The sequence below is a fragment of the Carassius auratus genome, unplaced genomic scaffold (genome assembly GCF_003368295.1).
Source record: "Carassius auratus strain Wakin unplaced genomic scaffold, ASM336829v1 scaf_tig00215416, whole genome shotgun sequence".
Lineage (NCBI taxonomy): Eukaryota > Metazoa > Chordata > Actinopteri > Cypriniformes > Cyprinidae > Carassius > Carassius auratus.
Genome location: NW_020528079.1, coordinates 959,582 through 973,209, shown reverse-complemented (window position 1 = coordinate 973,209; position 13,628 = coordinate 959,582). Strand labels below are relative to the sequence as shown.

Here is a 13,628-nt window from a genome sequence, read left to right as displayed (position 1 = left end):
CTGCTTTAATGAAAACATGCTTTAAAATAACATAAGAAGAATGAAGTAGGATGGGCTTAAACAAGAGGCACTGCATGTGTTATGCAACACCTACCTTTGCTAAGCTATTAGAATTGGACATAGACAATTAGATATTTTGTTTGTTTGTTTGGAGGGATTGACCAAGAACTGGTGTCCAAAAAAAAACAACTATTTATCCTCATGTTAAAACGTTGTTATTGCAGCAAGTGAAAAAAAATGATGACTTGACATTAAAGGCTGTTTCAGTGCTACTTTAAAAACTCCAAACAACTGGAAACTGTATGTAACTTTTACTTGAGCCTTCTCATAAACTGAACCGTATATGTCAGGTCAGTTTTCTGGTGTAGGGCAGTAAATCCCAGCGGCTGAACTCTGATGTCAGGAGGCCACCCTGTGGTTAAAGCATGGAGCAGCAGTCTCCTGCTTCAGCACTGTAGCTTTGTACAACTGATCTAACACATAAAATAGGTTTGATTTTCTATTTTTTAATATCTGCCTTTGCACAAGTTAAAACACTCATGATTTATGATTTTTTGTTTAAAAAAAGCATGTCTTTAAAAAGCTGGTTAGTGACTAAAAAAGAAGTTTGTTTTTATGATAATATCGAAAAACAAAATAAATCAACCTGTTTGAGCTATTCATATCTGTTTCTTAAATACACAGATCAGATGGTACAAGGAAGGTCACATGATAACACAAATGTTATTCTAATTCAGGATAAAATAAAAATTGCACCTATAACAGTTCACTGGCATATTAAAAGTGATATTGTTAATATATAATATATGAATTATTCAGTTTTTAAATCACTAATTTGCATGGTGGAGAATAAAAACCATCTAAAAACACAATTAAGCCTTTAGAAACTATTAAAAACGGGATTAGTTTGAGCTGTTACACATACATACTGTTAGCCCATGCATATGTTAAGTAAGCAAAGTTGAGTAGCAAAAATGTCAACAGAGATCTCACAAAAGCTAAAGAGAATAAATATTGTATTACTTCAGAAAGGCTAAGGCTATATGAAGATTTCCAAGACATTGAAAGTTCCTAGAGACACAGCTCTCAGCCTTATTTCTTAGCTTAAAGTGTGTTTTACCAGAAAACCTTTGAGGGTGTTGAAGAAAAAGCACAGTATCATAAAATGTTTAATCAGAGCAATGCAGCGTGTAAGAAGAACACTAGACAAGTATGGCCTTCATGTTGAGACTTGTTCATCTTGCTGAATACCACTCTTCATCAAGAAGAAAAAAAAGCCAACTTGAACTTGATAAAATTCATTTGTGTAGACTTGTGGAGCTCTGAAGGAATGTTATACTGTATGGAGTGATGTGACCAAACTGTAACTTTTTGGACCCATGGATCAGCGGTATGTCTGCTGCAAAAAAGGCAAAGCTCATAAGCAGAAGAACACCATCTCCATCCTCAAACTTGGAGGTGGATCAGTCCTGTTATGGGGTTTCTTTAGTGTAGAAGGAAGTGGAAATCATGACTGTATGACATCATGGATTCTTTGAAGTATCAGGCCATTTTGACAAGAATTGTGATGCCTTTGGTGCAAAGACTGAAGCTGATGACCAATGGACTTTCCTGCAGGACAGTCATCCCAAAGTACACATCCAAATCTACTACTGCTTGGTTCAGGGATCAGTCATAGAATGTACTTGAGTGATCCGTTCAGTCTCCAGGCTTAATTCTCACTGCAAATATTTGGTTGAATTTAAAGAAAGCAGTGGCAAAGTGAAAACCAAAGATTATTAGTGATCTGGAAGCTTTTTCAGGTGTGGAATGGGCCGAGACTGTAGTTGAGATGTGACAGAAGCTTCTAAACAATTACAGACAGCGTTTACTGGTGATTTTAAAGAATAAAAGATTCTGCACAAAGGGGGTTGAATAATTTTGAACATGAATGTTTAGAGCCAATTTGAATTTTATCATGATTCATCAGTGTTCCATTCTCAGAATCACTCAAAAGTTTATTAACAAACTTTCTCTAATACTTTACTGATGCCTTTGTTGAACTGGTTTCATAAAATGTTCTCCACAGCAAAATGTCTTGCAGGTCAAGGGGGTTGAATAATTTTGATTGAATCTATCTATCTATCTATCTATCTATCTATCTATCTATCTATCTATCTATCTATCTATCTATCTATCTATCTATCTATCTATCTATCTATATGATGACAGAGCACACACATTCCAACTTACTAACTTTATTTACAACCTGCCCACTAAACACAGGACCCATTGATTTCCACCTCAGCCGAACCGTGCTCGTGCTCTGGATGTACACATCAGTGTAAGAGCCTGTGGGTCACGTGACGTGACGTGTGGCCAACATGGCGACGCAGTGCTGAGAGAGCAGCGTCCAACTGGCCCCGATTGAACCAGCGACAACATCGGCCCGCTCCTGGTAACCTCACACCCCTGCCCAACTGCAGGGAACGGGCCAGCGATGACGGCCTGACGGACTACATTAACACGTCTACCGAGAGATGAAAGAACAGGAAGAGCTGGAAAACCATCGACGGCATACGCAGACAGAGAGCCTGAGCACCAAGAGCATGTTTCTGTCTCGAGCGCTGGAGAAGATCCTCGCGGATAAGGAGCTGAAGAGGAGCCAGCACGGACAGCTGCGCAAGGCCTGTCAAGTGGCGCTGGGTGAGCTGCTTTTGTTTTTTAACCTCCCAGGCCTCAAACACACTACAGAGATCACCCACTGCCCACTTGAAATCCTAAATTAAGGTTAAAGTCTGGTTAGCGAGCTGTAACGTTAGTCATTCCAGCGCGCGTCAGATGTCAGGACTCCGTTGTGTTTCAAGTTGAAATTGTCATTCTTTCAATAGGCTTTATAATGTAACATTATTATGAACGAGAGGTTGGCAGCTGAGTAAACGATTGGCTGTGTTTCCAGCACCTCGTGTTTTGGTTATAACGAGCTGTTAGCATGTGTTTGCTGGAATCTGCTGCTAACCAACAAGCTACCGATTTTGTTGCTGTTTTATCAACTTTGACAGATTGGTAATTTACTGGATCCTTATTGATTAAAGATCACTCACTGATTTAAAGAATCGATCTGGAGGATGAGTAACATCTTAAAGGAACAGTTCACTCTAAAAAAAATAAATTTATTTATTAACACGCAAAGAGTTGTCTTAAACCTGGCTTGATCAGCCACCATTCAATTACATTGCACAATTTGCCATAAAGTGGCTTTGAGGCTTCCAGTTCAACATCATGCAGTTATTAATCATTGATCCAGAAATTATAATTCTGACATAAATTTCTCCCTCATGCACTTCCAACCATGCCATTTTGTTCTGTTGAACAAAAAAGATGAATGTTGGGAACCAGATGGTTTTGGTCACCATTGAGTTATATTGTATGGACACGGTGGATGAGCAAATGATGAAAGTTTTCAAGAACTATCCTTTTAATTATTTTTTTCTGTTTTTCTAGTGACATATGTGATGGGCATTAGCTGATTACTTTGAATTCCCAGTTTTATTCAATAACTTCCCAGTGTATTTGTCCCTCTTTTTAATGTATGAGCTGGATATGCAGGTTAGACTCATTTGACTCGTCCTGTCTGAGCTGCGTTACTTATTTACAAAGTTAATGAGCACATGTTGAGACTGGAGGATCTAGTTTCTTACTGAGCTTTTCCGAACTCTAACCTTTGTTCTGAAGTGTCAATCTAAAAATACTTTAATCTGAACAAAAGATCCCCATGCATTTTATTGAAAACTGCTGTTTTGTCTTTTGGTATGTTTGAGGTTTGTTATTGAAAGTCGGTGAGGAGCTGTAGTGTTCATCCTTTTGGCTGGTAATGTAATGCTACTTCCTAGTGGGTTTGTTTGAATGCTCTCTGAAACACGTCATTCATACAGACACTCCCTCATTACCCTGTTATGTGAGTGAACGAGGCTGATAAACATACAGACCTATTTACACAGTCCACTGGCCACCCGGATTCACTGCTAGGCAATGGCTTAGGTAGTTTCAGTTAGCTAGCACTATTCAGTTAGCGTTCTTTTGATGTGCTGCCTGGATACATGTAACACTTTTGAGTATAACAGGTAGCTAGATACAGGTTAAAAAAAAAAAGTTCATAAAATGTTGTGCGTCTTGTGAAATGTTATTGCTTAAGCTCAGTTTCCTGTTCCTTCTTGTGAGCAGATGGCTGTCTGATAATGAATAAGGAGGATATATTTTTGATCGTTCTTCAGAGCCACCAAAAACTATATAAGCAGCTTGCTCATCCCAGTAACCTTGTTTATTTTAAAGGAAATATTTTTATTTATTCACTCTCAGGTTTTTTTTTCTGTATGACTGACTTTTCCTGACAGAACAGGTTGAAATGTTTGAACAATGTAATTGGTTGCGGTTTTCCTGTTATTCGAAAGTGATAGTTTTGAGTAATTTTGTGTGAGAAATGTAAGATTGATCATGATAATTGATGATAATTTTCCCCTTCAGTGAGCTGTTATCTGCTGTGATCACTGAAACAGTGAGTTGAACTCAAGAACTAGATCTGTCCAATTCATGAATGAATCATTCAGACCCGTCTTGTGAACCATATCGGCTGATTCATTGAAAAGACGAAGCGCAAAAGAACAATTTATTTACAAATTGATGTTGGGAACTGATTTTAAGATTTGTTATGATAGTGTATTTAAAGGAATCTTCACCAAGAGGTTTTGACTCTTCATCCCGTTTAAAGGGATAGTTCACCAAAAAATTAAAATTCGGTCATTAATAATTCACCTTCATGTTGTTCCAAACTCGTAAGACATTCGTACATCTTTGGAACACAAATGAAGCTATTTTTGATTAAATGTGAGAGCTTTCTGTCCCTGCATTGACAACAACTGAAACGTTTAAAGGGTTACTCCACCCCAAAATGAAAATGTTGTCATTAATCACTTACCCCCATGTCGTTCCAAACCCGTAAAAGTTTGTTCGTCTTCAGAACAGAATTTAAGATATTTTGGATGGAAACCGGGAGGCTTGTGACTGTCCCATAGACTGCAATATAAGTTACACTGTCAAGGTCCAGGAAAGTATGAAAAGCATCGTCAGATTTGTCCATCTGCCATCAGTGTTTCAACCATAATGTTATGATTAGGGATGTTCATTTTATCCGGTTAACCGAGTGTTAAGAATTTTGACCCATTAATACAATCAGTTAAAAGGTTTAAAAAGTCATTTTTTAGTTTTATTTATCTTCAGTAATTAATCCGAATATTTAAAAAGGTTTGCTGCATTGTTAAATTGCGCTGTGCTACGTGTATAAATATTTGTGTTTTTTAAAAAGAGAAAAAAACATACATCACATAGCCTATTAAGTCATATTTTATTACATTCAGAAAAAGTCTTAATGCCGACTCGAAATGTTTACAAACATTATAATAAACACTGTAAACATAGGTATGCTATTTTAGTTCCCCTCACTTCAAAACAAATCTTTTCAATTAACAGAAGCCTATTTAAAAAAGAACAAGAATAAAAATTAGCCTATAAGAAATTCTAGCAACATAAACAACAAGCCAAAACGAATTCATTTACTCTAAAAAGAAAATGAAACTAACGTTAGGTCTCTAATTTGACACAAAATCAAATGTTTACGTATTCGCAATGTATTTGAATGCCAAATTATTATTTATTATAGCCTACTTCACTCGCATTCCAATATCAGTTTTAAACAAAATATTATGCATAACATCATGGCAGTAGAATTTTATTACATATATAAACTGAGCAGTGTGTTTTTCCCAATATGTTTGAATGACTGTATTTTATTATGATGAATGAACAGGCTGCATTGTCAAGGTAGCAAAGCTTAACTGTGTGATGCATGCAGCGTCAGCACAATCACTTTAATTGTTTCCTTCTAACAGTGGAATCAACTAGTGTTGCACGGTGCACCGATACTTCAAAAGTATCGCGATTCTTGGAAATTAAAAATGTCACGATTCCTAAATTTATTAGTATCGATACTTCAAAGAATGACTGCGTTCCAGATTTGAAAGAGACGTATTTCATGTTGGTGTGGGCAACGCACGCTTCCAGTGCCTCCCTATGGACGTGTGTTTTTTCTCCTCATGCAAGCGGCAAAAAAGCACTACAGAGATTTGTTTTCGTCAGACAGTTCATAGGGAGGAACTTCAGTGAACAAGAAATATGAGTCTAGTAGCAACGTATCTTCTGTGATGTTCCTGATGCATGGGACCCGCGCATCACTAGACTGCATGAGCGAGCACAAGTGATACTGTGGCCGCCGTTCCACGACTGGTAGAAAAACATGACGCTCACTAAAGATGATGCTCATTAAAGCTCACTGGCTGAGTTTTCTCCTCTGAAAGAAAAGATGGCACAACTGACAGAATAAGTTACAATATCTGAGATATTGCTGCTAAATTGTATTTTATTTTATTATTATTTTTATTTTTTTGAATGCCATTGCTTAAATTGATATTATTTATCTTTTGACATTTAATCTTCTGACTTCTGACTCACTTTAATCGCTGTTCATATTTTTAATCAAAGTTCAGAATCAAGATAAATTTATTACTCTTATGTTTATGATAACTGAGATAATGCTGCTAAATTTATTCTTTCTTTACCTTGAATGTCATTGCTCTATTATATTTTTTATATTTTGATATTTCATATTTTGTTCAAATGTTGAATATATCTGCTGTTCATATGTTCATTTATTAGTGTGTTATATGATTAGAATGTTGTCCCAGTTTTAAAATAAAGCACAGCAATGATATTTGAGTGTATTTTCCCTTTTCAGGAAAAGTATCGAAAAAGTATCGAAATCGCAATTCTTGTCTAGGTATCGGTATCGAAACAATAATTTTGGTATCGTGACAACACTAGAATCAACTACTCCTTTTAGTCATAAAGATAATCAGAATTGTAAACACATTCACAATAAAAACAAATCTCTGTGCATAAAATAAGCCTAAAGAAAAATAAAATGCCTCTTTCTTTTTTTTCGCACAGCATAAAAATGAACTGAAACTGCATGTTTCATTCATTTTCATATTTTATTATTCAATTAAAAATATATTTCTCATATAGTCCTATTTATTCACTATAAATAGCCTAGCTTTATTATGTTGTTCACCGCTCACAGAAGCGCTGTAGTTGCATGATGCGATATGAAGACCATGTTAATCTCATGTTCTGTTTGTTGTTGCTTTTTGTGCATGTAAAATTAATCCCAGAGAAACAATTTTTTATATTTTTAACAGGTCACAGACACTTATCCTTTCTAATTTAATTCAATTCTCATTTAAAATAATCTTGTCGGTTAACTGCTAATAATCTGTTAACGATTGTCGGTTGTCATTTAGGAAAAATAACCGAAATCAACATCCCTAGTTATGAAGCGACGAGAATACTTTTTGTACAAGAAGAAAACAAAAATAACGACTTTATTCAATAAGTCATCTCCTCAGTCTCTCCCCACATCATCGTAGCGCCACTTTAGAAATAACCTGTTAAACGCAAACTATGTATGCTCTTCTGTTTCAGCCGCGACACAAGGATGTGTTTTCTCTCAAATCAAAGTGTAAAATAAAGTAGAAAACATATCCCAGTGTAATTACTTGGCAGTTTATGGGACAGTCTCAAGCCTCCCGGTTTTCATCCAAAATATCTGAAATTGTGTTCCAAAGATGAACAAATCTTTTATGGGTTTGGAACGACATGAGGGTAAGTGATTAATGACAACATTTTAATTTTGGAGTGGAGTATCCCTTTAAGGCCCAGAAAGGTAATAAGGACAATCTTAAAATAGTCTGTGAAATCAGTGGTTCAACTGTAATTTTATGAATTTAGGAGATTACTTTTTCTGTGGAGAGAAAATAAAAACAACTTTATTCAACAATTTCCTGTCATCCGTGTCAGTTTCCAATGCATATTCAAGAGAGTACCACAGCACATGAGTGTGCATTCCTCTGCTTGAAAACAAAGCGTAGCACATGCGTGTTTTACGTCAGCAGCAGTGTTGGGTAAATTACTTTCAAAAAGTAATTAATTACTATTACTAATTACTCTGTCTGAAAAGTAACTTAGTTACTCAATATGTAACTTAATTATTCAAATCGGTAATTGGGCTACATCTTAAAATCCCTTAATAGAAAAAACCTTAATAAAATTAAAGTCATTATTTTTTCAATCTGAGTCAAACATAGAATAGTTTAGCCTTTTAGCTTTCAAACAACTGTAATACTTAAACATTTTTATTTAAAAAAATGTACCTTCTTTGGTTAAAAAATAGAAATACTTTGAAAAACAACATATCTGAATAACAAAAAAGCTTAAAAGTTTAACAACACATTTTCAGTTTGGCAAGATGTTCAGGAAAAGCCCAACTAGGAAAATCCATACAGGTATTTATGTAAAAATAACATGTTAACTAATGTAGGTAAGAATAAATTACATAAATTATCTTCTCTGCTGAATAAAGCCATGTCAGATCACACTGTTCTTCTGAGGTAAATTCCTCATTGCAGGACTTCTTTAAAAAACAATGAAAATTAGCTTATATACGGGAAAGATTGTACAGTTTCATATGGATTACATAATCAGAAAATATTGGTTTTCTATTTGAATTAGTTCATTTAAAAGTAGACAGAAGCTTTCTATAGACATGTTTCACATGCCTCTGTCAAATATTCGCTGAGTACGTGGGTGTAGAAAGTTGGTCACGGTGACCTAGACGGCAGAAAGTGCACCCTGTTTGTTTTGTTTATTTTGCAAAAGCACAATGTTTTGTTGTTTTTGTCAGTGTACACGAATAAAAGTAGGCCTTTTTAGATTCGATTGATTTTAGTCTTATCTGTATCTGAGTATTTCAGGTTTCTCTGTGAATCAAGAAAAACTGAAAGTAAACGCGCTGACGCACAGAGGGTTAAAGACGTTGCATTCAATTTTATCTTTAGAAGGTTAATTTAGATTTCAAATTCAATATTGATTTTACAACTGTTGAAATTATTTACCATATGTAACGAAAGTACTTAACTGTAATTTATTTAAATTACCTAAAAATGAGCAGTAATCCCTTGCTTTAAGTTACACGCGTTACACCCAACAATGGTTAGCAGCATCACATGCATGCATTGTAGTACTCTCCCAAAATTGCCTGCTTTGGACAGATGAGATGGGATATTTTCATTGTTATTCACAATCTGCAGGTGTAGTTATGCAGAGATTAAAGTATAGCATTTATCTGCAGTCCTGAGTCTGTCAGAATGCAGAAAAAGTTTCAGGAATCAGTGGCTTTCATACACACAAGCATTCATACAGTATTTATAACTTTTATGCAGTGCATTGGTCCTTTTTGAAGCTTGAAAAGTCCAGGCCTTGTTCATTGTGATTGCATAATAAGAGCAACCAGCACATTTAGCAAAAATTGCTCCTTTTGTGTCCAACATAAAAGGAAAAAGTCTTACAGGCTTAGGTTGAGTAGATGACAGAATGTTAATTTCTGGGTGAATCATTGCTTTAATTTAAGTTTATAGCACTTCAGCTATAAATGTGGACGTCATTTTCTGCTTATGTGAGAAATAGACACATTTTCCCTACAGTCTCATTACTACCTTTAATGGAAAGCACAACTGGTCCTGGTTCATTTCTGTGTCTTGTTTATTAGGGATAGTGTGTGCGTTTTTTGCTTTGGCAGTATTAGGGCACATATTGCTGCCTCTGTGATAGATATTATTTCCACCTCATCCTCCAGTTCACTTTGATTTTCTACCGAACACATAATCTGAATACGTGAAAAGACTAGTGTCCAGCAAGCAGCCTATTACTTTAACACCCTAATTAGGCTAGTGACAATGCCCCTGAATTTTCGAGATACCCCTACCGGAGGTAGAACTAAACCCAACAATGTTTTTCCTCATCTCTAAGGTCTCCCATATATGAAATGGATTCTTGGCTAAAAATATTTTACTGCTAAGATTGTTAAATTAACAGATATTGTTATACACCACAAAACCAATAAAGGACTAAAATATAGCCTGTCCGTATGGGAGTTAAGGCATATAAACTAATGCAGATCAATCACACAAGCTCTGAGAGCTTTGAAACTTGACATGTTTGTAGTCAGGAAGTTGATTTAACTACTAGAAAAGACTGGATGTGAATATCTTGATGTATGGAATAAATAGAGACATGTAAACACATATCTAAAATAAGCGGACATGCACAAATTCAATATCTATGCAGAATGTTTTCATTTACTTTGTGCTTGCTTTGCCTGGCATTATCATAGAAACACATATGATGGCTTGTTGGAAAGGTGGGGTTGTGCTGAATCCAGCAATACCAAATATGTAAATATATGATAAAAGAGAAGTGTTCTGTCACTCAATGTATGATGTGTCCAAAATGAATGAAAATGGAACACTGACATAATTGAGTCCAAACCCATTCATTATCAGTGGTGAGAAGAATGTTGAGAAATTCAAATATAAGAGACATCAACAAATATTTAATATGGCACCTTGTACTATATGGAAACAAAGATTGAAATCGAAAGATAACACCTTACCACAGCACAAACAGGAGACCAGGAGTTTTAACTTAATGAACTTTTTAATAAAACTATAACTTAACTTCACACAATACAACTTAAATTACTGTCTTAAATAAAACAAATGGCAATCTAACTAAAGAAACAAACACTCTTCTGGGAAATGAGCCCTGTCTTCTCAGGCTGTTTAGTTTATTTTCTAGCAGCAACCATTTGGAACATCAACTGCTTTTGGTAACCATTGGAGAAGGGTCTGGCTGCAGACTTGCACTCTCAGACACTGCTTCTGCTAGCGACGTCACTTGCAGTCTTTATTTTTTATTTTGTTCTATTTATTGATAACTTTTTGTTTGAATTTCCCAACATTTTATAACAGTTGCCATGTGGCGAAGACTAGAAAAAATAAACTAAATTACAATGTCAATTGCAATTGCTACTTGCACTCTCCGCTACCTGTGACATCACTTGCAATCAACACAAATCGTGCATGTTGCCACTGGAGACAACACGCTGTGGTTGTGATTAAACGATTAAAACTAATTTAGTACTATAACGTACAGGGTCCTGCAAGAAAAAGACAAGCACAGACCTTGGCCACAGAACATCAGAATATGAATGCAATGAACAAAGTCTTTCGTTACGCGTTTTCCTCCTGTAGAAAAAAACTAACACTTAATGTGGCATAATGTATTCAGACACATTAAGTTCAATTAAAAGATCAAATTCGATATATAGTTATTATTCAATGTACTGCAAGTCAAACAGATGGCTATGAACACAATGTGCAAACTTTGTCCTCCCATACAACATAACGCTTAATGTGGCCTAATAACAGACCAAGATAATAAAGACAATTTAGTAGGCCTAGGCTAGCCTATATGTCTTGTTGTTGACTAAGTATGTACAGACAAGCAAATATGAACGGGCATTATGCATTAAGTGATTTTAAAGGATCAACTCCGTTAATCACCACCACAGCGTCTTGTCTCCATTGGCAACATGCACGATTTGTATTGATTGCAAGTGATGTCACAGGTAGCGGAGAGTTCAAGTAGCAATTGCAAGTGACATTGTAATTTAGTTTCTTTTTTCTTGTCTTCACAACCTGGCTTTATAAAATGTTGGGGAAATTCAAACGAAAAGTAATAAAAAATATAAAAAAAATAAAATAAAGACTGCAAGTGATGTCACTAGCGGAAGTGCAAATGTCTGAGTGTGCAAGTCTGAGAGTGCAAGTACAAGCCTGCAGCCAGACCCTCTTGAAACATTTTGGGGTCAACCCCCCATGATGTTACAACTGCAGCACACCACTCATCCGGGGAGATACGAGGTTATGCACTCATTGATAAGAATGATACAGACACAGACGTCGCTGCTGCCAGCAGTGTTCATCAAAGTCTGCGGTCGTGTCGAGCCTTTTGACAAGAGATAAGGCTTTAAGGGGTAACTAAACCCCTGGTCAGAGCCTGACTCCACCCACTGGCAATATTTGAAAAATGCTGAAAAGTGGGCAGAGCACAGTGGAGATAGAGGGGACAAACCAAAGGGCAGGGCTGAGCCGGTGGGGCGTGAACCTGAGACCCTCAGTGACAGATTAATTGACAGCTGCTGAGTCGCTAAAATGGAGAGTGACTCTAGTGACACAAGTAGTTTTGCAACAGAGCGTTCATTTGAAGTAGAGGACTTTTCTCCCCCACCTTCACCTGAAGTGGAGGATGTCGAGGTGTCTGAGGACACAGGGTCAGGGCCTGAGCCATATCAATTCAAGCCACTGGCTCAAACTGCGGTCTTAACTCCCGGATTCTGATAGGCATCCGATGATGCTAGCGAAGCAGCCGTGCAAGAGAGAATGGGCCAGTCTCCGAGTAAGGCACTGCGTTGCTTTTCAGCGTGAGCTGTGTGGAGCATTACAGCTGTGTGGAGCATTACCGAAGCATTACAGCTATGGATTTTTAACAAAACAAGCCTACTCAAATGTATCTAACCTAACGATTTTCATTCGTTATTGTAAGAAATGAAAAAGAGTTATGCAAAGATAGGCTTACTTGGCGCCAGTAGACAGACCTTTTTTCTCCCATAAATAAAACCTGTTAGCCTACTTGGGGCATTTTACATGCACAGTGCCAACTTTGTGTCACTTAAATAATAATAAAAACAATAATTTAATGCTGGTATCCAAAACATTTAATTCAATACAAGTAGAATTAGAAATTAGATACATTTTAAAACTTCAATGCACATGTATAATAAGCCTAGTAATAATAACCCTAGTACTATCGATCATAACATACTTCTACAGAGACTGGAAAACTGGGTTGGGCTTTCTGGGATGGTACTCAAATGGTTCAGGTCATACTTAGAAGGGAGAGGCTATTATGTGAGTCTATTAGAGCATAAGTCTAAGTGGACGTCCATGACATGTGGAGTGCCACAAGGGTCAATTCTTGCACCGCTCTTGTTTAGCCTGTATATGCCTCCACTAAGTCAAATAATGAGAAAGAACCAAATTGCCTATCACAGCTATGCTGATGATACCCAGATTTACCTAGCCATATCTCCAAATTACTACAGCCCAATAGGAGGATCTTTGATGACATCTTTGTACGCATACGCGAGTGGTTGTGTGGCAACAAAACAAACAGTATGGCGGGCTGTAAAGATGCAACGAGCACTTTCAAGTGAGTTAAGGCCCGTTCACACCAAGCACGATAACTATAAAGATAACTATAAAGATAACGATATTAGCATCCACACCAGCGAACGATATTGTCTGTGTATTTTAAGCGGACGCGGCACGTCTGCTGCTTTAAATTCTCGAGCTCATTACAGCAGGATTGATTCTGATTGGTTGGCAATGTTTTATCGTTCATCAGGGGGAAAAATCGTTCTGAAAGTGATTCCAACGATATCGTTTCTTTATCGTTATAGTTATGGTGTGGACTCTGCTATTCTTTAATATTGAGAACGATTTTTAGAACTATATCTTTATCGTTATCTTTATAGTTATCGTGCTTGGTGTGAACGGGCCTTTAGCGGGCAAAATCCTCAA

The 13,628-nt window shown here is 36.5% G+C and overlaps 1 protein-coding gene across 2 annotated transcripts in view; it reads left to right on the top strand.

Annotated features, from left to right (window-relative positions):
- The first annotated feature begins 2,329 nt into the window (after positions 1–2,329).
- Positions 2,330–13,628, top strand: part of LOC113094753 (brefeldin A-inhibited guanine nucleotide-exchange protein 2-like) — a 35,719-nt gene continuing 24,420 nt past the window's right edge. For both annotated transcript variants that reach the window (XM_026260406.1, XM_026260405.1), the window contains exon 1: positions 2,330–2,685. In XM_026260406.1, coding sequence (XP_026116191.1) covers positions 2,520–2,685 — 166 coding nt within the window. In that variant the 5' untranslated portion in view covers positions 2,330–2,519. The remainder of the gene's footprint in view (positions 2,686–13,628) is intronic.